The sequence below is a fragment of the Saccopteryx leptura genome, chromosome 2 (assembly GCF_036850995.1).
Source record: "Saccopteryx leptura isolate mSacLep1 chromosome 2, mSacLep1_pri_phased_curated, whole genome shotgun sequence".
In the NCBI taxonomy this organism is placed as follows: domain Eukaryota; kingdom Metazoa; phylum Chordata; class Mammalia; order Chiroptera; family Emballonuridae; genus Saccopteryx; species Saccopteryx leptura.
The window spans coordinates 260,707,730-260,732,399 of NC_089504.1; the positions used below are offsets into that span (position 1 = coordinate 260,707,730).

General features: G+C 45.0%; 1 protein-coding gene across 1 annotated transcript in view; it reads left to right on the forward strand.

Moving 5' to 3' along the window:
• The window catches only part of PAPPA2 (pappalysin 2), a 208,223-nt gene that overhangs the window by 95,776 nt on the left and 87,777 nt on the right, over nt 1–24,670 (forward strand). The window contains exons 6-11 of the mRNA XM_066361598.1: nt 3,194–3,315; nt 6,554–7,043; nt 9,222–9,350; nt 11,702–11,793; nt 15,670–15,863; nt 18,120–18,266. Coding sequence (XP_066217695.1) covers nt 3,194–3,315; nt 6,554–7,043; nt 9,222–9,350; nt 11,702–11,793; nt 15,670–15,863; nt 18,120–18,266 — 1,174 coding nt within the window. The remainder of the gene's footprint in view (nt 1–3,193; nt 3,316–6,553; nt 7,044–9,221; nt 9,351–11,701; nt 11,794–15,669; nt 15,864–18,119; nt 18,267–24,670) is intronic.

Below are 24,670 nucleotides of genomic sequence, written 5' to 3' on the forward strand. Positions count from 1 at the left end.
TCCATCCTGCCCCATCTTGTCACCGCGGCAATGCTTGTGGGCTCTCCTAGAAGCCAGTGGTCAGTCACCTGTGCACACTCCCCGGCCAGGGGCCCCTCAGAGGTTTCCTGCAGAACATGCCATCGGGCAGGCTTCTGGGAGTTGTGAAGAGGTTGGCAGATGTGATAAAGGTGAACTGGAGGAATGGAGGTGGCCCTTGCCACTCGGCCAGGGCAGCCCTTCCCTTCAGTGTGAGGGAACACAGGCTTGCTACCTGCACAGTGCTGTAGGGTGTGTGGGGGGGGTGGAGTCAGGCACGTTCTTGCAGCCAGTCCTGGGGTAGGGGAGCCGGCTGGCAGGCTGCCCACCACCACAGCTGGGCATCAGAGGCTGACCTGAACCACGCGGGCATCTGAGGTGCCCACGTTACCGCCGGGTGTACCTGGCGCCTGCCCCACTTACTACCTCATGGAATTGCCACTGTCTGGTTATTTTTCTGTCTGCCCTACTCCCCTGGCAGCTCCCGGGGGCAGGGGAGTCTCTGTCTCTTGGCTTGCCTTAACGGACACCGAACACATGCTAATTGAAGAGAATCATTACACCTGAAATTAGCTTTGATTCATCCTTTGCCTATCAGTGTAAATGGACACCAGAGAAATTTGTGTCCAAAGGAGAGAAGGCAGGAATGGATGACATCTTGAGAGTTGGTGGGAGTATGGGGCGGGGATGTGCTTTAATGAGAAGGAGCAAGCACTCTCCAAATGTGCTTCCGTATTCCGAGTGATAAGAGTGGCTGCCGTCTGTTTGGTCCTTCTGTGGGGGAAGCACGTGCCAGGCATCCTACCTGCAATTTTCTCACTTAGTCCTTACAATATGCATAGCCCCTGCCTTGTAAGCCAGACGTTGAAGGCATAGGGAAGCAGACAGTGCTAGCCCCAGCTCCTGCAAGTAAAGAGAGGTGAATTTAGGGGATCCAAGGGAACTTCAGAAATGGGGAACATGGAATGTATTATCTCTTTTCATTTAGGGCCTTCCTGTTTATCAGGTGGCTACTCCTCTTCTCTGTGTCACACTTACCCTCCGGGTGTCAGGCCTCCACTAAGAAGCTGGATGTCACTGGAGCAGGTCTCTGTGTGCCCCAGCTTTCCTGAGAGCTGGTGGAGGGGACAGGGGGACAGATGCACGGATGGGGAAGTAGCAGGTGCAACATTTTCCCCAGCTGTGATCCCATCCTTCTGGGCCCTTGCTACCTTGGTTGACATCACATGGGCCCTACAATCCTATAAAGCACTTTTGATTGTCACAGCACCCGAGCTCTCACAGAGGGGTCCCCTTCGTGAGTCAGGACTTATCCACCTGACATGTGTAAGCACCCACTTCTGGCATGTGGCCTTGTGCGGCTTTGGTCCGACCGGCTGGCAGTGCAGTAAGTCCTCTGTGGGCATGCGCAGAGCGGAGTTTTACATCCGTTTATGTAACACATGTAAACAGTTTAATCTTTCCATTCTCCCTCTGGAACACGTGTTGCGATAAAGCAGACATCGGGGCTGGCTGGCTGCGAGGCTGTTGGCAGAAAAGGCAGCACTGGCCTCTTCCTTCTAGCTCGGTGGGCCGCAGCCTGAGGCCTCCCCGCACGTGTGTCCGGGCGGACGCACGTCACATACTCAGCGATTTGTGTCACGCTGGGAGCTCTGTTTACTCCTCCCCAGTCGCTATTTGGAATCCTTATGTCAGCAAGGAGCCCCACCACGCACTCAGCAGCGGCCCCCCGCAGGGCCAAGTGCATCAGGGAAACGTGGTTCGAAGCTGGGTCCTCACAGACCTGAGTGCTGACTGCGGTCAGAAGTCAGAGTTAATGACACCTTTTCCTCGCCAGAGCACCAGACACTTCACGGTGTTTAGGAACTTCTTGTGACCGTAGATCCATTTACTTAATCTCGCTAAGCCGGAGTGTCCTCATCTGTAAACAGAGGCTTCTTACAGGGATTAGCAATAATATATGAGTAACACCTCGTGGCCCCATGCCAGGCATATAAGGGGCTGGTGGTGTAATTATGACCCCTCTCCCAGAGTATTAGCTTTCTAGTACATAACCATGTTACTACTTTCCCCCTTCCTGTTGCCAGACCTTGATTTGATGCCCCCTACTTTCAGATGTGTGGCTCACAGTTGGGCTTCTAAAAAGATTGAGAGTATTGGAGATGAGCCTCATGGAGTGACTGCCCCTTGTTTGGCTGCCGTTATCTGTGCTTTCCCCATTTACCCCAGACGTGGTGCCTGTAGGGTTCTTCATAGGCTGTGTGAAAGGTCTCAGGGACGCCCCTGAAGCACTGACCCCTGGATGGACTGTTGGGGCCAGTCCCTGTGCTAACAGCTGGGCAGAAGACCATCGCTCTGTCTGGACCTGCTCATGGGCAAAGGAAAAGTAGGGATGGGCATTCCCAATGCCCCAGAGCTATGGCCTGAGACAGCAGCCAGAAGGTGCAGGCCACTCAGAGGAGTCAGACTAAGTGCCGCTGCCAAGGTTACATTCGAATGGGTTTTAATGGGTATGTAGTAATTTGAGGCTTGGGAAGAGTATTTGGCAGGAGTGAGAACAGCATGTTTCAGGGAACTGTGTTTAGGGTACAATGTATTTATGGAATAGTGGTTAGTTCATTGTGCTGGGAACATAAAATTCACGAAGGACCTCCTTGTGAAGGACCTTGGATCATGGTAAGGAATTCCCCTGTGTCCCCATAGGTGATGGAGAGCCCAGGGGCATGACACTTCATAGGACTTTTGTGTTATATATGTGATTAAACGAAGAGAGTTTAAACTTAAGTCTACATATAGCAAAAAAAAGTTACTCTAAAAATCGATGTCTGTTTTTTGAGGGGAATGCAAGGGGTCTTTGGGTGACTTATTGACAGAAGAAGTCTTATGCTGGAAGATTCAGATCTCAATTCCTTTGTGTCGAGTGCTGAAACTTTCCACTGCCTCCTTCAGAACATAGTTCAATTCTCTTGCTTCATCACCTCGCAATTTCTCCTGTCGCTACTTATTTACAAAGATGAGGTTTATACAAGATGGAAACGAAATGAGAAGTTGTGGTGTTCCCCATCACTCTCGGGGTCTCACTACCAATCGCAACCCCCTCAACCCCAGAGGTCTTCACAAGTCATTCTGCAAGTCATCTGATGGACTCTCCCATCCCCCCTCTCCATCTTCCTAGGGCCCCGGGCAGCGTGTGCAGCGCCTGCACTGAGGATGGCACGTTCCGTCAGTACGTGCACAAGGCCTCTTCCCGGCGCGTGTGTGACTCCTCAGGGTACTGGACTCCGGAGGAGGCAGTAGGTAAGGGACCATGGCTTTTCCATTTAGACCTTGGTGGTTGCTGAACATGGGGGTGGAGGTGAAAGATGGAGAGGTTGTGTGTGTGTGTGTGTGTGTACGTGTGCACGCATGTGTGTCTTTCTGGGAAACACTCTGCCTGGTACCTTTGTGTGCTGGATGTCCCACGTCCTTAATGTGTGCCCAATGGCTATGGAGGGGCATAGGTCAGAACAGAGGATGGGGGTGGAGGCATCAGCTGAGACAGGAGGTGCTCATATTCCATGGAGCAGCCTTGCCGCAGGACAGGGCAGGCTGACCTGTCCCCTGTCTCCATCAGGAGAGTAACAGAGACCTCATTGTGGGAGCACTCATGCATAGGCAGAGCCAGTCTGGGTTTGGCGTGGGATACACGAGGGCTTCCAAACTGACCATTGTCCTTTTTGTCATTTTATAAGTCCCAATAATCACCGAGACTGGTTGTGCTTTGGATAGGATCCAAGCTAGGCTCGGGGGAGGGGAGGTGTTTTTCCTGTCCCTTTTCCCTTCTCTCCCCCAACTTTTCAGTGGCGTATTCACTCGTGTATGTACATCAGGGCCTCTGGGACATGTTAGAGCATGAACATCAGCCCAGCTCAAGTCCGGAAAGCGCTGTTACATGAGTTTTAGTCCCTTCTGATGACTGGCTTGACTCTTCCATTATCACCAATCTTCAGTGTCTCCATCCTCGTCATCCTTCTCTTTTTCTTATACTTATTAAGATCCTAAAGGCTTCTCAGTACGCTGTGTTGGACATGCTCCTCTTTGAGTTAGCGGTCTTGACTCTGACAAGAAGGAATGGAGAACATCGGTAGGTCTGAGAGTCGACTGTGCCTACAAGCTGTCCTCTTCGGCTCCCAGTCACTCAAAGGACAGGAGTCCCGAGGAGAAACCTGGAAGGAGACGATTTACTTGACAGAGCGTATAGGGCTTTCTTCCAAGAGATTGACATTTCATCAAAGGCTGTTTGTGTGGCAAAAAATTTGTCCTGTGCTGGTGATTTAATGCCCATGAACTTTTTTTCTTTTTAATTCTTGGAAAAATTTAAAGTTATCTGGTAGATGTGAAAGGAATGAGAAGTTCCGGGTTCTAATTCTTGTTTTGTGTCTTGAGGCAAACTGAGTCAACTTTCAGGGCCTTTGATCATGTTCTAACCTGAGATCACAGTACAAACTTTCAACAGGCAGGGCTGCGTTAGGGTTCACTTCCAAAGGCCTTTACTCTGCTGGTATTATGGGATGACTGTCAGAAAATACTGCTAAGGAACACTGGTCTTCCTCTACTTTGAAAAAAGCAAAATGGCCCTGGCCAGTTGGCTCAGTGGTAGAGTGTCGGCCTGGCGTGTGAAGGTCCCAGGTTTGATTCCCAGTCAGGACACATAGGAGAAGCACCCATCTGCTTCTCCACCTTTACCCCTCTCCTTTTTCTCTCTCTCTTCCCCTCCTGCAGCCAAGCTCCATTGGAGCAAAGTTGGCCCAGGCGCTGAGGATGACTTCATGGCCTTCGCCTCAGGTGCTATAATGGCTCTGGTTGCAACAGAGCAACACCAAGATGGGCAGAGCATTGCCCCCTGGTGTGCATGCCAGGTGGATCCCGGTCGAGCACATGCTCCGGGAATCTGTCTGACTGCCTTCTTTCTCGCTTCTAACTTCAGAAAGATACCCCCCCCAAAAAAGGCAAAGAACCAAGTCGTACTTGAAATATACACAACAAAAGGCACCGATCCCCTGCACAGCATGCATAAACACGTATTTTTATGGACACAATCAAAACCTATTTAATAACACCGAACAAGCACTTGTTGACCACCAGTTAACTGCTTTCTAAATTCTATAGAGAATAGGAAACTGAACCAGACACATGCCCTGCTCACACGTCATCTTCTCAGTGAGAACTCCCCGGCTCCCTAACCTAACATGCCTCACCCCACCTGTCACTGTCTAGCCCCTGGTGCTTCGTCAGTTTTCTTCGGAGATGCAGCTACCACTTGGAACTGCCCTTACATCTGTTACCTGCGTAGTGTTGCACCTGTCACCTTATTGTGAGATATATGAGGGCAAGTGCTTTATCTTTCTTGTTCCCCAGTCTATCTTCAACGCCTAGATTAGTGCTAAGTGTGAGAGAGGCACACAGCACATTTTTGCCAAGTGAATTAATGGACTCACAATATAGGCAAAGAATAGTAAGGACCATAGGTGCAGTACACACACACACACACCCTGCACACAACAACAACACACACATGTACGTTTTAATTCATTTTCTCTGGGTTTGGAATGTTGTTTATTTCCCAAATTCTTAAAGGGCTAAATAATTCTATTTTCGCAAGTGTGGTTCACAAATATTTCTCTAAAACATTGTATAAATTATCCACACTAACTAGAAAAATGGGGGTTAGATAATACTTATACTAGAAATAAGGAAAGCGTGGCTTCAAAAGACCTGTCACAGTCCCCCAGCTGAAGGCACAGTGCCCACTGGAGCGGACCTCTGCTCGTTCCTCATTTAGCACTTTTCCTGCGGCCCCCTCCCAGGACGTGAAGGAAGGCCACCTCATAAAGAAGGCCACGCTACTGCATTTGCGGTGTTTGGGTTCTCACCATTCCAATTTTCCTTGGCTACTGAATCTCCATTCTCCCCACTCAAGAGTCAGTGCTCCGCTCTCCTGCCTGCAGTGTCCTCTGGGCAGAGATAGGCCAGGCTCACTCACCCCTGAACTGAATGTGTCACTGTTAAGGTGCCACTCCGGGTCTGAAGGAAGCTCTGTGGAGCCCTGTTAAACAGTGTGGTTTCAGATCGAGACAAACGTTGGCCTTGTTGACAAATGAAGCATTAATTTATCCTAAACTATTAATGAACTAAGTAGAAATAGTCCTCCTCTGCTCAAGGAATCTCCAAGGACGTGACTCAGCTTCTCTGTGTCAGCCTCATGTTCTCACCTCGGACCGGGGACCTGGTAGCTCCACGTCCTGTGCCCTGTGGGAGCTGTCTTGCTGGAGGGGACCAGGTAGAGGACATGAAACAAGAACATAGTGCTTTGGGATTGTAACACGTTTGTCCTCAGTAGGACTGAGGATCTAACCCACTGAGCTGGCCGGCTTTTTCAGGAACCTGTTCAACATTTTCTCTTCCCTCTTCTTTCTGGCTGCTGACATGGGCTACTCATTTGCAGACTTACAGTGGTCGTACCTCATGTGTCCGTCTTTCTGTCCCTCTCCCTCAGGGCCTCCCGACGTGGATCAGCCCTGTGAGCCTAGCTTGCAGGCCTGGAGTCCCGAGCTCCACCTGTACCACATGAACATGACAGTCCCCTGCCCTGTGGATGGCTGCAGCCTGGAGCTGCTCTTCCGGCACCCGGTCCACGCCGACACCCTCACGCTGTGGGTCACCTACCTCTCCACGGACTCCTCCCAGGCACTCTTTGACACGGAGATCTTGCTGGAAAATCAGGAGTCTGTGCACCTGGGCCCCTTAGACACTTTCTGTGACACCCCACTCACCATCAAACTGCACGTGGATGGGAAGGTCTCGGGGGTGAAGGTCTACACCCTCGATGAGCGGATGGAGATTGATGCGGCCCTCCTGACATCTCAGCCCCAGAGTTCCCTGTGCTCTGGCTGCAGTCCTGTGAGGTACCAGGTCCTCCGAGAGCCCCCATTTGCCAGCGGCTTGCCCACCGTGGTGACATATCCTCACAGGAAGTTCACGGACGTGTGAGTGGGGGTGCAGGGCTTGTGGAACCGTGCCGTCTCCTGGGGTGTGGGGAGGGGTTTTGCTTCCTTTCCTTGCTTTTTTATACCCTGACCTACCCTTAGCTGGAGAAAGGTCCAGAATCTCAGAGGGGATTTTATTCTAAAGTGGCACATCTGAGATGCAGAAAAAAAATATTTCCCAGGAAACGGCAGGCAGGTGCTCTGACAGATGAGGTCATCATTATGGGGACAAGAGGTTAGTGTATGGGGCGCTTCAGTTGGACTGAAAGGCACTGCCATGCATAGTCCTATCTGGTGACACCGTTTAATTTCAGGTCCTTTGCTAAAGCTTTCAGATAATCTGCCACAGCTCCTATAATAATACCCAAAGGTTAAAGCCAACTCTTCCATGGCTAAGCAAAGGAGCCAGCCGTCCTGAGACACGATGTAGTCCCATGACTCGCTCATGATGGCCACTTCATGTTTTCCTTTGTCTTGTTCCTCCCTCTCTCCTTCCTTCCTTCTCTCCCTCCCTCCCTCCTTCCTTCCTTCTCTCCCTCCCTCCTTCCTTCTCTCCCTCCTTCCCTCCTTCCTTCTCTCCTTCCTTCCTTCTCTCCCTCTCTCCCTCCTTCCTTCCTTCTCTCCCTCCTTCCCTCCTTCCTTCTCTCCCTCCTTCCTTCCTTTTCTCCCTCCCTCCTTCCTTTTCTCCCTTCTTCTCTCCCTTCCCTCCTTCTCTCCCCTCCCTCCTTCCTTCCTTCTCTCCCTCCTTCCCTCCTTCCTTCTCTCCCTCCTTCCTTCTCTCCCTCCTTCCTTCTCTCCCTCTTTTTCTTCTTTCTCCCATTTTCCCATATTCCCCTTTTGGTTTCCTTTCCTTAGTAGTAGACTGCCTTTGACAAAGTCAGATCATGTAGGTTGGAGCTCCCTGCTGCTGAGTGCCCCCCACCCGCCCAAGCAGTGTAAAAACAAGCTGACACTCCCTGCCCACTCTTCTCCAGCCATAGAACAGTGTGAGACTTACGCATGGCTGGTCGAGAAGTTGGACAGAAACCACCCTATAAGGAAGCCGTCAGAATCAATTAGGATGTAGAATTGGTTTTGTTTTCAAAATATCTGGCATGCTTATGAAGAGATTGCTTCCCTAGAGAAAGCTAATGCAGACATTGAAAAGTCTTTAATATTTAGGTGTCTTTCATATTAAAAACCAAAGCCAGTACAGAGGTGGTTAAAGGCGTTTTGGAAACCCCATGACATTCGTCGTTTGATGGTGGCAGCATCAGCGAGAGAGAGAAACTCTGTGGCTGAGCTGGAGAGCGGGTGAAGAAGAGGTCTTGGCAGAGGACTTACAGTGGCTACTCAGGGCAGTCCCAGCAACCCTTTGAGAGCCTGTCCTCTGAAGTCACTCCCACCCCACCTTGACTTTGGTGGTCGTGTTCTGAGTAGAGTGGGCACTGGACAAAATTAAGATGAGGGAAGAATTTGTCTTTGGAACTAGGAGCCCCCTGCTTCTAAATGTTCTGTATCTCATGCTCTCCACCGGCTCAGTGCACTTGGACTCTAGAATCTGGCAAACTCCTTCCATCTCTGCTGTCAACTGATAATGCTCCATGCCTGGTGTCTGTGCATTTGGACAGGTTTGGCGGTGGGGAGGAATTGTATACATTTCTAATTGTGGGATTTCTTGCACCCCCAAATGATGAAAGTTGTTCTCACTGCCTTCTAGAAGACTGTGCTCTTTGCCCTATGTGTTCATTCTTCTCAAGACAAGAATTTTCTTGAATGACACAACCAATCAAACAAACAAAAACCTGTCATGCACAGACTCAAGAAGGGCCTTACTGAGCCCAGACTCTGAATTCTACCTTCAGTTTCTTTGATTACTTTGCAAGTTACACACTGCTTTTTCAATAATAGGTGACTTTTTTTTTTTTTTAACACGGTAAAGATATACTCGAAATACTGCCCTCTGAGATTTTGTAGGACTGTTAGTGAGCTCAGTGTTAATTCAGCCATCCTTTATTGCCCGTTCACTAGGTGGAATGTCCTGGAAATGCAGCAATGAATATGGTTTAAAAATTCCACGTGCCCCGATCTTAGTTTCAGAAAATACAGCACATGTTTAACATTGATATTCCCCATCCCTTTCTTTTAAATGCCTGCAAGCTTTCTGGATGTGGTAGTCACGGCCCATTGTTTCCACAGGGAGGTCACACCTGGGCAGGTGTATCAGTACCAAGTTCAGGCTGTGGCTGGAGCAGAACTGGGAGAAGCTTCGCCGCCTCTGAGCCACACCCATGGAGCTCCTTACTGTGGAGACGGGAAGGTGGACAGGTGAGTGTCGTGTGTATGGGAATGGGAGAGCAGGGCCCCTGCCCTGCGCTGACCTGGGGGATCAGCCTCCATTTTCAGTTTGACTAGTTTTGGAAAAGCGAGTGGCAGGGTGTTCTAGGACCGGGTAGTGATCTTGGGAGGTCACTCACCTTTCTGCACAGGTAAAGAAGGGCCCACTTTTATTTAGATCTCTCCCCAGGGTGCTGAGATGTTGAGGCTGTTTGGGGGTGAGTGGCTCTTAAGGCTTCAGAGAACACCTGTGGTTCAGGGAAGACATTCATGGGGAAGAAGATTACTTGTCAAATGATGCTACAAGAGGATGTGAGGATACCTCCTGGACCGGTGGCCCGTCCCGTGCTACTAACCAGCCGTGTGATCCGAGTAAGGTCAGGGTGGCTTTCTGAGCGTCACTTGCTCCCCGGACACCAGGAAGACCTGGCTGCACTGTAGTTGGCGGCTATTCTGTAACATCACCAAGGGACAGGTGGAGTCACGCCTTTGGTTCCTTAGCACGCCGTGTTCCTATCTGTTGCCCTGTTGCGATGCCAACCAAAGGGACTAATTCATTCTGGTTTGCCTGGGACTTTTCCAACCTTAGCATAGAAAACTCCCATGTCCTAGCGGTCACCCTATATTAACTTGCCCTGAATGCCCCTCTAACTTCACCTGTCACTTACGTGAAGCTTCTGGGAGGAGGAGGCTAGGATTTGTCTTAGATTCTGTATGCTAATAACACAGACTATTTTTAATTTCCTAAATGAAGTGAAATTATGTTGTGTCTTGCAGCCCTAACAGCAAGGAGTTCTAGAGCCTTTCTTGGGGTCCCACCCCATCATCTAGCAGTTACTAAGCATTGGTGATCTCCTCGATCTTCTAAGATCCTTAAGCTTTAGTGTAAACCTGTTCCTTTCCATGAAGTATAAACGCCACATGTTCCCAGACCTCAGTGGTGTACGGAGGTGACTGAGGCTCCTTGAATAGCCACACCTTGCCAATTGGCTGCCAGCTCCCACCTAACTCAGCCTCCGCAGGACGCCTCCCTTCCCTTGTCTCAGTCACATTTCTCCCTGGGGAAGCCTCCCATGTGCGCAGAATCCACCTAACTCAGTCTCCGCAGGACGCCTCCCTTCCCTTGTCTCAGTCACATTTCTCCCTGGGGAAGCCTCCCATGTGCGCAGAATAAGTCTGGCTGTTGTTTTCCCTGTACCGTCTGCCTCTTTTTGAGTCTGCTGCCCATCAGGCAGTGTGTTTGGTGGGCTTGGTCTTCACTGCTGCTCAGACGGAGCCCTCCTTGAACAGAACGCTATATATGCAAACCACTATAAACCTACAATTGCCCCATCCTGTTAGTTGTCTCTCCCCTGCAATACATGTTAGCAGCCACCAGGTGGTCGTAGGGAGGAAGGGTGGAGCACTGAGCCTTAGAGGTGCTTGGACTGAGGGAAGGCTGCAACTGGCTACTAAATCTCCTGATATTTATATAGATTCCAGTTCTACAGAATCCTGACTTTGGCAACAACCGCATTTAGATTGAACAAAACAGTGAAAAAAAAAGTAAAAAGTAGATAAAAATGAACAGGAAACAAAACCACACTTAGACAAACAGGTTTCCTTTTGACCAGCTCCACTTTTTCTCAGACTTTATTTATAGGAGGGCTGGTAGGCATTTCCTAGCTTAAGATCACTTACCAAAAACACTGTAAGGACCCTCACGGGTCTTCTAGATGTTTCTGAGCTCATGAGCTCCTTGAATTTTGGGAATTCCTGCAACCCACTGGACATGCCAATCAGCAGTCATTGACTAATTTGTGTCTTCTATAAATATCTGTATCCTTGTGAGTGTGTGTCGGGGGAAATGCACTTTCTTAGCTCCCCCAGCTTGCACTTTAAAAAAATTTTCCCAGTTACAGTTGACATTCAATATTATTTTATGTTTGTTTCAGGTGGACAGTATAGTGGTCAGACAATTAGTGTTCCCCTGATATTTCTGGTGCCCACCTGGTGCCATGCGTCGTTATCACACTCTTATTGACTGTATTGCCTGTGCCGGACCTCCCATCCCGTGACTGTTTTGTCACTGCCAGTTTGTGCTCCTCAATCCCGTCACCTTTTCCACCCACCCCCAAACCCCTCCCCTCCGGCAGCCATCAGTCTGTTCTCTGTGTCTGTGGGTCTGCTCGGTTTCGTTTGTTTGTTTTCTATATTTTCCCCATATAAGTGAAATCATTCCAGCTTGCACTTTTAAATATATAATGAGTTTTAAGAAGTTAAAATGATGGTTGTATAAAAGAAAAATCACTTTCTGTGTGTGTGTGTGTGTGTGTCTGTGTACGTCTATTTTTACCTTCTAGGGACCTGGGAGAAGAGTGTGACGATGGAGATCTTTTGAGTGGAGATGGCTGCTCAAGGGCGTGTCACCTAGAGGAAGGCTTCAACTGTGTGGGTGAGTTCAGGGGGACCTGTGTGGGCTCGGGTCCTAGTTTTGTAGGTGTCCCCATGTGACACCTTGTTTTTGTAAGCTCTCAATGTCCTGTAACGTACAGCTTGGTGATGATGATAATAATGACCATAAGCTTGGATGTGTCTGTTGTGTGCCAGGCACTAATTGTTTCATGTACATCATATCATATATGCACTGCTCTTAGTATGAGAACACTAAAGTAAGGCACAGAGACCTTAGATACCTTGCTTCCTGTTATATGGCTAGAGGTGGCGATGTCAGGATTTGAACCAAGCAAGTACAGCTCTAGGATCTACAGGTTAAACCACGAGGAGGTTATACTGCCTCCTAGATTAATGTTATCAAGGATTTCTCCTGGGTCCTCATGTCTAACATCAGTGTCAGCTAAGTAACACAGTCATGTAGATTCTACATAAAAATTAGGGTAAGCAATCATTCTAAGCCAAAAGGAGTGCTGTATCATGAGGAATGACAGGGGGAGAATGTTTCTTAATCTTAGAGAATCACTGTTAATGAATAACGGCTAGGTGGCTTTGACTCTGGGCTCCTGTCACTCAGGGAGGCCGCCGAGCACACATCTCCCAGTTCCGATGAAACCATCATCAGTGGGCTTCTTAGAGATGTTCCTTATTTTTCTATTCCCATCTGCATACATCACAATGAGTCTGTGGAATGTAACCACCCAGCAGAATTATTTTAATCAGTGGTGCATTTAAAATTTTTTATAATGTCTCTAAGTCTCAAGATAAAGTAGGATGTGATTATAATTATGTAGAATTTGTCAAGGTGTTAAGCAGTGTACAGAACATGCAAATGACCCTGCTTTCTAGAGCAGAATTGTAAAATCATAGAATCTTAGCAGTCTTCCATTCATCCAACAAAAAACATTCACTGTGCACCATGTATCACGAGTCTCATAGACACCCAATCCCTGTGTGCACACAGGCTAGTGAGCACTGAAGTCCAGCTCCTGAGAGATGTGCCCCTTGTATGTTGCTTCTGCGTACGTACCTCTAGCAGGGAAGAGTGTACCTGGACACAAACCGTTCTGTTTACAAATGGCTTTATCTGTTCTAAAATTCTTCTCTCCTTTCCAGTTTGGAAACTGAGGCTCAGAGCATGTTAGTGACTCATGTATAGATGCTACAGCAGAGCCAGCCTGGACCTCAGCTTTCCAAATGCTGAATCAAGCGCTTTTTTTTTTTTTTTTGCTATGAAACTACAGAGGATAATTTTTTCCCCTGTTTTATTTGACTACCATTCAGATATTTGAAATGCCTCCCCATTATTCTCTTTTCCAACCCAAACATCCCCTCATGTGATTAGGTTTCCAGACCCTTTCCTATTTACCCTGACCTGGCATGCTTCACGTGGTCAATGCCCAGGAAAGAATCCAGTACTCCAGATGTGGTCTGGATGTGCAGAATATGCTGACCCGATCACCTGCCCTCATCTGTATGCGAGTATTTGTTAGTCCCAGTTTGCATCTGCTTTTTGCAGTACATAGAGGGCTCATACTGAACACACAGACAGACACACACACACACTCCCCCCGGCAAACACTGTGCCTTCTCCGGTGCAGCTGAAATCTCACTAGAGCAGACCTCACTTGGTTGCTGTCACATCTGATCCCATTACGTTTGGCTCGTATTTCCTTCATCTTTAACTCCAGTAAGACTATACCTAAATTTTACAGGGTGAAGTAAACAATGATATATTCCATGGTTGGACATCTGTTTCAGTCAGTAACACATTTATAGTAGGCTAAGTATATAGTTCCATTTCATTATTTCTCCAAAAGTTAGACTTGAAAGCATTGTTGTGAAATGGGTTTTAAAAGAATCTGTTGTTTTTAGATGGATTTGAAAAAGTCAGAGGTAAAAATTTTAGGTATGTGGTGAAAAGAAACAGAGAAGCAAAAAGAAGCAGTCACTGGTTCATAAACAGAAAAACAAAACAAATATGTATGTTATAAGTAATATATATGTTATAAAATATATACACATATATGTATATCCATCTAAAATATATACATATTTATGTACATAAATACATGTATACATACATCTCTATTCACACACACACACACACACACACACACACGTAGAAAAACTGAATTATCATGGGAAAGTCATTCCAAACACACACGTTGACTTTGGAGAGTGATTTGGGCAGGCTGTGTGTTTGATGAAATGTAGGAATTTAAAGCCCCAAATAGGCTCAGAACCAAGTCCTCAGAACAGTAGTGGCTTATTCCTGGCAAGTGAAACTCAGTTTACCACAGAAGGTCATAGACTTGAATAAATTATTAAGGAGAATGATTAATAAACACGTGTTGATGAGCAGTGAAAATTGCTGGAAGAGCCCTGTGGGATTGCTGTGAATGAAAAAGGTTGGTATAGCAATGGTACATTTTAGTAAGGATGTTACTGAATGTGTACCTGGATGTTGGGGTTTTTTTGGATCGTGACTGTAATTTCAGGTCCAATTATTTTAAGTAGAATTAGAATTGTGCTGCTAATATTAGTTGTTCTACATTTTGGTGGAAAATGCAATAGAACTTAATAAATGGTTCTGTAACTGCCTCTCAGCTTTCCATGTTTGAAACCAGTTTACATCGTGACAGTTAAGTACTATTCACTTACAGATATCTTATGAGCAAGTATAGAACACGTCCATACAACACAAGCTTGATTTACTAGCCTGATCGTTTTTCTTAAGTATTCATTTCTCACCTGCTTGCTCTTGAAGACGGTCCTGTGTGAGCAAGAGGAAGTGTGGTGTAATGCAGAACCCCTGAGCCTGCATTCTGTAAGCTTGAGTCAAGCTTACCCAATGCTCTATGGCAGGGGTCCCCAAACTACGGCCCACGGGCCACATGCGGCCCCCTGAGGCCATTTATCCGGCCCCCACTGCACTTCTGGAAGGGGCACCTGTTTCATTGGTGGTCAGTGAGAGGAGCATAGTTCCCATTGAAATACTGGTCAGTTTGTTAATTTAAATTTACTTGTTCTTTATTTTAAATATTGTATTTGTTCCTATTTTGTTTTTTTACTTAAAAATAAGATATGTGCAGTGTGCATAGGGATTTGTTCATAGTTTTTTTTTATACTCCGGCCCTCCAACGGTCTGAGGGACAGAGAACTGGCCCCCTATGTAAAAAGTTTGGGGACCCCTGCTCTATGGCTTATGGGTCAAGGGACTTTGGCAAGTCACTTAAAATTACTGAGACTCAGGTTTCCTATTTATGAAGCAAACAAAACACATGCCTCACATGGTTGGTGCGAGACAGAAGAAATAATAGTAGTAACCCTTGTCAACATGGAGCCGTGTTGTCCAGTTTCAGGTCAGTTGCACAGTGAGTTCAAGAAACAAATAGTAACTGGAAACCAATTTCTTAAGGGCTTCATTACTTCTAGAACTGTGAGGGGGGTCCGAATACCTCAAGCATTATACCATTTATTTAAATTCTCTCTGTTCTGGGGATATCAACATCTCTGATATCCCCAGTTTCCCCTAAGTATCCTGTCCAGCTATTTCTTAAAATTGTTTTCTATATCCAGCCCACAGCCCCTTTCCTCTCCCTGTTTCTTCTCCCCCCATCTCACAGCTTTCTATACCTTTATTATATAGGCAGATTCTACCGTTTTTCCCAATGAAAAATAATTCTGTTTCTTTAGAGACAGAGAGACAGAGAGAGAGAGAGAGAGAGTGAGTGTGTGTGGTCTGCATTTTTGGGGTGAGCATTTCGACTTCCAGTTATAGTACTCTCTAGTGGGCTGGATAAAAAATTGTAATTATTTTTATATGACATATATAAAAACACATTTCCAAACGTCATGCGATATTTGTTGGCAGGAGAGCCAAGCCTGTGCTATGTGTTTGAGGGAGACGGGATATGTGAGCCTTTTGAGAGGGAAACCAGCCTCACAGACTGTGGCCTCTATACTCCCAGTGGATTCTTGGATCAGTGGGCTACCCAAGCCTACTCCGCTCACGAAGATAAGAACAAGTGTCCTGTTTCCTTGGTAACAGGAGAACCTCACTCCATGGTAAGTTAAGCCAGAAGAGTCAAGTCTGAGAAAATTGTGAAGTGACAGTTTTCTCCTGACTTTGACATCAAATTTAGTCCTTACTGAACTGTGAATAAGAGAATGTGAAATGAAAAGCTTCCAGACTAGCCATTAAATCTCATCCCCACCCTTACCAGTTTTCACCTAGGAACCTTTGGCTAGGCAACGGTTAGTTTTTTGTGTTTTTTTTAAATTTTTTAAATTTTGTTTTGTTTTGTTTTTCTGAAGTTGGAAACAGGGAGACAATCAGACAGACTCCCGCATGCGCCCGACCAGGATCCACCCGGCATGCCCACCAGAGAGTGATGCTCTGCCCATCTTGGGGCGCCACTCTGCCGCAATCAGAGCCATTCTAGCACCTGAGGCAGAGGCCACAGAGCCATCCCCAGCGCCCGGGCAAACTTTTGCTCCAATGGAGCCTTGGCTGCGGGAGGGGAAGAGAGAGACAGAGAGGAAGGAGAGGGGGAGGGGTGGAGAAGCAGATGGGCGCTTCTCCTGGTGCCCTGGCCGGAATTGAACCCAGGACTCCTGCATGCCAGGCCGACGCTCTACCACTGAGCCAACCAGCCAGGGCCTGCAATGGTTGGTTTTAAGGTATACAAGAGCATCTCAAAATTAGCCTTCGAAGTACACATATCAGGAATTACCCTTGAGCTTTGTGTTTGGGAGGATTCATTTTAAGTGAAGAAAAAGGAGCAAGAGTCAGAATGCCTGGGTTACACTACAGGATTCACCAGCATTACTAGTATTATTAACTAAACGATAGTCGACAAGTCACCTAACCTCTGCGCTTTGATTTTCTCTTACATAAAATGGAGATAGTCATCCTTTTGCATTCAACTCAGTGGTTTACTACAAAGATCAATAACATTTAAAATTTAACTTAAAGATCAAAGTGTAATTTGATTTAAATAATTCTTAGTATTGAAGAGATTCTAGAGTTAATACTAAAAACAAATGTTTAGGTGTGCAACTTTTCTAGAATACCCATCTAAATAAATAGGAGATCCCCCTGAGGACTCTAAGGGCTGACTTCTGTGAGTTATAGTTGAATACTGAAAAGCAGACTGAGAACTTGACTGTTAGGTACTATTCCAGGTGTGTCCATTGCCAAATAAACCCTTTCATCATAACAACAGGCAATACAGCCCTTTTGAGAGTAGTGTGATTTAGCTGTCAGGTGTGTTAGGTCAGGATGGAGTCACTGGATTTTAGACTTGAGGAGATGACCCAGGAGACTGAGGGACCAGCCAAGGTTGGTGTTCCAGTTCTGGAAAATTGTCAGTCAAGGGCCAAAGTATCTTCTGGGGTCCAGTTCTTTGCATCGTTGGCTTGCAACTTCCTTCCTCCTGCTGGTAAGATGACTGCTGTTCTTTGAAGCATGAAGTAGGCATTTCACGCAGGAAGAAGGGGAGTAGGTGCATGCTAGCTGCCTCTTTCATTTCTCATTGGGAAAATGGCAGCTTTTCTGGAAGTTCAACACTGTAGACTTCTACCAGCATCTTCTGGTTCAGAACCAGGTTACTTAATCACCTTAATTGTAAGGGACCCTGAGCAGATGAGCATTTAGAATGAGATACACTGTCCCTTGAACAAAGTTAGAGTATGTTAATATGAAAGGAAGGGGAAATGGGTATGAGTAGGCAACTAGGCATGTGTCTGCCACACTGCCTCAGCCCGATCCTGGCATTTTTCTCATAAGTTCTGGTGCCCAATGGCAGGAAGCCAGGAAAGTTGGGAGATTCTGAGTTAGTGATAGCTTTCTATAGTGGCTTCTCGTCTAGCCTGTCAGTCTTTCCGAAATGAAGTGTAAGAAATTTCCTGGAGTTTCTCGTCTCTGGCTTCTCTACCGATCTGAGCGCTCAGCAGTTCCCTGACTCAGTAGCCTCTCTCTTGCGGCCAGTAGGTTCTGCAAGGTGAGGATCTGACCATTGTCCTGGATGGACTCCCATGGCTAATCCCAGAAGCGCTTGCCTGAAATGTGCCTGGACTATTCTGTGGGCAAAGTCTCCTGATCGATGGTGGGCTGAGAATTGTCATGCATGTTTGTTTACCCAAGCAAGTTCTATCTGGTGGCTAACAGAGAGCACCGAGACATTGCTCTGCATTGAGAAAGATTTCTGCCAGTGACACAGTCACTGGGCACTCAGAAAGAGGGGAAAGGTTTGGATTTGAGCTGGAGAGTTTTCTCATCTCACCCTCCACATTGAATTCTTGGTTGAAATTGCATTTCAGATTTGCACATCGTCCCATCCGCATTTGCCAGAGCACCATCCCCTTCCTGGCTGGTTTCCCTGTGTCCCCAGTGGAAATAGATCTCGTGATGAAGGCAGTGAGCAGCAAGGAGGTAGCCTGGACAGAGAGGACGAGGTGTGGCTCAAAGTAAGTAGCCCAGATGTTTCTCCGTGAAGGCCGCAGATAGATTGTGCGGGGGTCTATGTATATGTATATGTATATGTATGTATGTGTATACATATATGTATGCACGTGCATGTTTACATGTGATTCATTGGAATGCCTTGTCAGGAAATTTCATTATCACTGTGTTTACATTTTGAATTTATTTTTACCTCTTTTTGAAATGTGTGCTTCTTTCTAAGTTATCAGCTTTTAATGGAACTGTAACACACACATCGGAAAGTGACAAGATAGAAATGCACAGATGGATGAATTTTTACCGTGTGCACTCTGACCACTGTACAGGTCAAGAACCAAAACACTAACATCACCCCCAAAAGATTCTCTCGTTTCTCTCAGTTGTTATACCCCAGGTATTTACTATCCTTACTTCGACACCATTGATGGGTTTTGTCCGGCTTTGGCCCTCCTGTGAGAACCTGTACAGCACGTACCTTGTGTGCCAGATTCTTCTCCCTTCACGTTCACACCGCTTTGCTCAGCAGTGGTGTTTGTCTTCACTGCGCCACACATTCCAGTGCATTGACACACCACAATTTATTTGTCCATATTGGTGAACATCTGGGTTATTTTTTGTTTTTCTCTATTATGATATTACAAATAGTTCTGCCATAAACCTTTCTGTACACCCCTTTTGGTGACTGTGTAGAAATAGTTGGATATATTTGCAACTGCTTGAACACAGGTAGAGAGATGGCCAACTTTAGTAGATAATCCTAAATAATTTTTCACAATCGTTATGCTTCCACCAGAGGCTTCTGAGTATTCCAGTTGCTTCACGTTTTCACCAACTGTGGTGTTGGACATCGTAGATTTAGCCATCCTGTTAGATACCTGTAAAGGTATCCCTTGATGGCTTTGATTTATTCTGTTTATGGAGTCTTTGTTCTGGTCTACTGGTTGCATAGTCTTGCATCGATGTCATGCTCTTACTTTCTGTACATTTTTGACAAGTCTTAAAATCTGATAATGTTAGTTCTAAAATGTTTCCTTTTTTTCCCAGAATGTATTGGGTATTCTTGGTCCTTTGAATTGCCATGTAAATTTTATAATCAGTTTCAAGTTCCACATGTGGAAAAAGAAAATCTAATGCAGTTTTGACTGGGATTTCATTGAGTCTCAAGTCAATTTGGGGAGAGATTTGCCTTTAACTTACTAGTCTTCTGATATGTTCTTACAGTTACTTAAATCTTTTTTAATTTCTCTTAACATTTTATAGTTCTCTGACAGAGGGAGTTGAGTTCTATCAAAGGCTCTTCTGCATCTGAGATGTTCATATTATTTTCCCCTCTGTCCTATCAGTGTCTTGACTTAATTTGATAAACTTTTGAATGTGAACCAGTCTTATATACCTGGAAAAGTAACAACTTGAAGTTGATGTATAGTCCTTTGTCAATAATTTTGGAATCTTTTTGTGGATATTTTAAGTGATTTTTAAAATCTATGTTCATTAGAGCTTGGCTCCCAATTTTCTTGTGTTTTACTTTCTTGTCAGGTTTTATGATAAAGGCTAGATTTGACTTCTTAAAACAAGTTTCTTTTTTCTCCAGTTCTCTGGAATATTTTTTATAAGGTTGGTGTTAATTTTGGAGGTATTCATCAGTGATACAATTTGAATTTGGGGTTTTCTTTGAGAAAATATTTTAAATTATGTGTTAAGATTTTAAAACCAATATAAAAGAATTTGGGTTTTCTATTTTTTCTTAGGTCAGTTTTGGTAAGTTGATTTTTTTCCAAGTTATTTGTCCATTCTTTTCTAAATATTGAATTTATTGGCACTAAGTGTTTTTATTATGGCCTCTTATTTTCTTTGTAATATTTCCATGATCTCTAGGACTTTTTTCACTATTGCTAATTTTTGGTTTCTGTCTTATTTTCTTTCTGCTCAGTTCTACTAAAGCCTTATTAATTTTATTAATATTTTATTGATATACTTACAGTACCACCTAACTAAATATACACAAACATATATCTGTATATATGCATATATATATGTTTTTTGGTGAAATCTTTATGATTTTCTATATACAGTATCATGTCATCTGCAAATAATGACAATTTTACTCCTTTTCTGATTTGGATGCCTTTTATTTATTCTTCTTGTCCAATTGCTGTGGCTAGGACTTCCAGTGCTGTGTTGAAAAGAGTAGTGAAAGCTGACATCCCTGCCTTGTTCCTGACCTTAAGGGAAATGCTTTAAGATTTTTCCCATTGAATATGATGTTCGCTGTGTATTTTTATAACTTTTACTTCAGACACATACCTGAGAAAGCATGTTCTCCCTTTACTTTTTGTACATTAAAAAAACCAAACATTTGCATTAGCTATTCATTATTTATGAACACTTATTTTCCATATACATTTTAGACTAAGCCTTAGATCATTTCTTTTGCCTCTTGGAAAACAGGCTAGTATATATGAGCTGAAATAATCAAACTCTTGATTTTCATCAGTTGACATAATCACATGATTTTTCTCCTTTGATCCATCATTATATTGAATCACATTGATAGTTTTGCTTTATTTTTTAGATATCAAATCAATTTTGCCTTTGTGAAGTGACCTTGTTTATGGTGTATTTAAAATATATTTTTGGATTTAATTAATTTTTTATTTTGGAATTTTGCTTTTTTATCCATATGTGGAATTAGTTTATATCTTTTTTTTTTATTTTCAGATTATACAAGCCTTATAAAATTGGGCAGTTTTTCATTTTTGTACATTTTATGAAACTACTCATATAAAATAGGAATTATCAGTTCCTTCAGAATTTGGCAGAATCCACCTGTAAAACCAACTGGGCCTGGGGCTTCTTTGCGAAAAGACTTAAGATTGTCATTTAAATGTCTTTGGTTTTTATTAAAATAGTCATTTTTCTTTTCCAATTTTGAACTATTGGTTATTTCCATAACTGTATTAATTTTTTTCCACATATTCAAATTTAGTGCTGATGGTTGTTCATAATGTATTTTTATTATGTCTCATCTCTGTTTAGCTGTAGTTATCAATCCCTTTATATTGATTGTATGGTTTTGAACTTCCTTTTTCTCTTTTTCTTGATTACTTGTGCCAAGGATTTCATCAAATAACTATTTTTTTTCCATTTTAGTTCTCTCACTAAGTTCTATATTTTTATTTTTATTATTTATTCTCTTCCTGTGTCTCTGGATTTATAATGATGTTCTTTGTTAGCTTCTTGTGTTGAATTCTTGAATGATTTGTTTTCATCATCCACAATTTCCCCCCCTCTCAGCACTACTTTAACCCTTTGAGTAGTGAGTTCTTTTCACCCTTACTGACCCCTGGGAATGAGTTTTTTTCAAAAAATGAAATCAGTTTTAGTTACAGTTTTATTAACTTAAAATCATGTTTGATAACCAATTTATGGAACATACATTTGCCTTTTTTTAATGTTGCCTTACACATTTTTAAAATAAATTGATCCTACTCTGGATGGTCAGGAGGCACGAGGACATACATGAATGTTCGTACTACTCAAAGGGTTAATTGTACCCCATAAATGATGGCTTACAAGTACTTTCATTGACAAACTTCCCTAAGTATTTTGTAATATCCCATAATTTCTTTGTAAAAGCATGGATTTTTAATAGCCTGGTTGGCATCCAAGAGCATCAGCGTCACCTGAGAGCTAGGTAGAAACGCAGAATGTCAACTAGCTAGAGGTTTCTCTGTTGGAGAGGGCACAACTTCTCATTTATGTTGGAATTATTTCTGTACCCATGATTGAAATTTCTAAAATGTTCTTGCCTTTCAAGAGAGAATCTTCTGTTTGTAAAATTAACCTCTGTGGGTCCCTGTATCTCCTGGGAATCCTGAGAAAGCAAAGATGTCTGTATATATAGCTTTGCATTTCTACCCAAACCCAGCCTGGTGTGTTATAAGGGGAACGGCATTTCCCAGTGTCTCAGAGTTTGTCCTCAGAGGGGAAAGCACACGTCGTTCACTTTTTCTTTATCTGATCACCATTCATCTAACTTTTCATTGGTTCCACACACAAGCTGTTGCAGGCCTAGGCATGGTGACTGAGCAACCTGTAAGGGTCACATGTAATTGAGAGACTCTTTCCTGGCTCTGCACTTGTACACCTGCATTCCTTCGCTTCTGCATTCTTATTCTCCGTCTACATTTTATTTATTTATTTATTTATTTATTTATTTATTTATTTATTTATTGAATTTTTCCAAAGCTAGAAATGGGGAGGCAGTCAGACAGACTCTCGCATGCACCCGACCGGGATCCACTCGGCAGGCCCACCAGGAGGCAATGCTCTACCCCTCTGGGGCATCGTTCTGTTGCATCCAGAGCCATTCTAGTGCCTGAGGCAGAGGCCACAGAGCCATCCTCAGTGCCCAGGCCATCTTTGCTCCAATGGAGCCTTGGCTGCAGGAGGGGAAGAGAGAGAGAGGAAGGAGAGGGGGAGGGGGAGGGGTGGAGAAGCAGATGGGTGCTTTTCCTGTGTGCCCTGGCCGGGAATGGAACCTGGGACTCCTGCAAGCCAGGCTGATGCTCTGCCACTGAGCCAACTGGCCAGGGCCTCCATCTACATTTTATACCTTGTCTTATTCTTAGACTTTGACTTAAGTGGTGTTTCCCCAGGATTTAGGCTCTGAGATGGACAGCTGCGTGCAAATGTGGGTCCACCAGCTGCAGGGGGAGTGAAAGAACCAGGAGTGGGCAGGGGAAGGAGTGGCCACATGAAAGTGTCAGTGTCCTGTCCAACAGGGATCTGGGATGGCCCTTCTGAGTTGTCCCACCTGTACACCACTCACTCTTATTAAGCCCACTGGACATGGGCTTCTCCCCTCTCTTCCCATTCCAGGAAAGGGATATGACCTTGTGACGGCTCTCTCCCTCTGAGAGAGCAGTTTCCACACACAGATGGCTGTGGGCTGAGTGCTCAGCCGTGAAGGGGGGCATCTGGGTAGCAGACCACGGTGTTCACTAAAGATTTGGTTTCATCTTTTTCTGATCCCCCTTCTGAGCCCTACACGCTCTGCTAACACAGGGTCTCTGCCTACTCAGCCCTGATGTCTGCAATCACACGTGAGGAACTGTGTTCACAGGGAACTGAGCCCATGAGTTGATTCTGATCTGAACCCTAGCACGGACCTGCCAAAGCACATATTGTCAAATGTCTCCCCTCAGACAGTGAGGGTGCTCGTGCTGCTTATCTCTGCATTTCACAAAATGACCTCACTCTTTTGCAAAGAGAACCACATAAGCTCATTATGTTTATAGCCTCCCTTGTCCTGTGAAGGAACAACACAGGAAATCACCTGGGATTTGTCCAATACCAAGAGAGACAGGGCTCGGACATGGGAAGGAAGTCAAACCAGGTTCAAAACCCCTCCCATTTTGATCCACATCCTCTAGTACGGAGACTACCAAGGCAGCCCAGTGGCAGGAGGCTAGTTGCGACACACCTTTCCTTTATCTGTTAGATTTGGACTTCAGGTAAAAGCCCCTGAAACTTTGAGAGTTAATTTCTCCCTTGTCAAGTTTCTGAAATCTACACAGATGGCTATCTCATTAGGGAAATCCATATACAATTTCCAATATTTGACCATTTTTTACCTACAAAAAAAGGCATGTGGTTCAACCAATCATGCAAGAGTTCTTAATCTATTTTCTTTTGACCACCCTCCCCCACTGGACTGCTAATGGCATTTAACGGGTTCTCTTAGCTCTCTGAAGTGTAATGGAGCTTTTATGCCTAAGTGTTTGTGTGACTTCATTTTGGGAAGGGAGGAGAGGGGGAACAATTGTCAACACATTTTCTAAGGAAGCTGTGATTTCCTGCTCCCCCAAATCAAGAACCAGTGGGCAGTCAAAAGAATACAGAACGAAGCCAGAAAACCTCAATTCCTGCTTCTCTAGCATTTTGCTAGAGGAAGTAAGTCACTTAAACTGTCATAATCCTGCTTTTTACATTTCTATAATGTAACCTTTATATCCTGGGGATATTATAGGACAAAAATCTTAAACAGGAGTAGAAACCCAATGAGCTTGACAGAGGCCCCGGCACATTGTGGGATCACACTTGGCACGCTGTCAAGCGTGGCACAACCAGATGGCATGTCCGCCCACCTCCTCCTGTGCGAGGGCCTCCCCTCTCTCTCTGGGATAGGGCAGTGCCAGAGACAAGGGAGGGTGGAAAGGCACAGGAAAAATAACAACCCAATAACTAACCAAAAGCATTTTGAAACCTCAGAGGAGATTCTTTTCAAGTTTGTGGTATAGTTTTAGGGCCTGCTCTCTAGTGACCACCACAAAGGGTGACCTGGAAGTTGAAATGCTTGGTTTCGGGGTATGGTCAGTGTGTGTGTCCCCAGCAGGCACACTGAAGA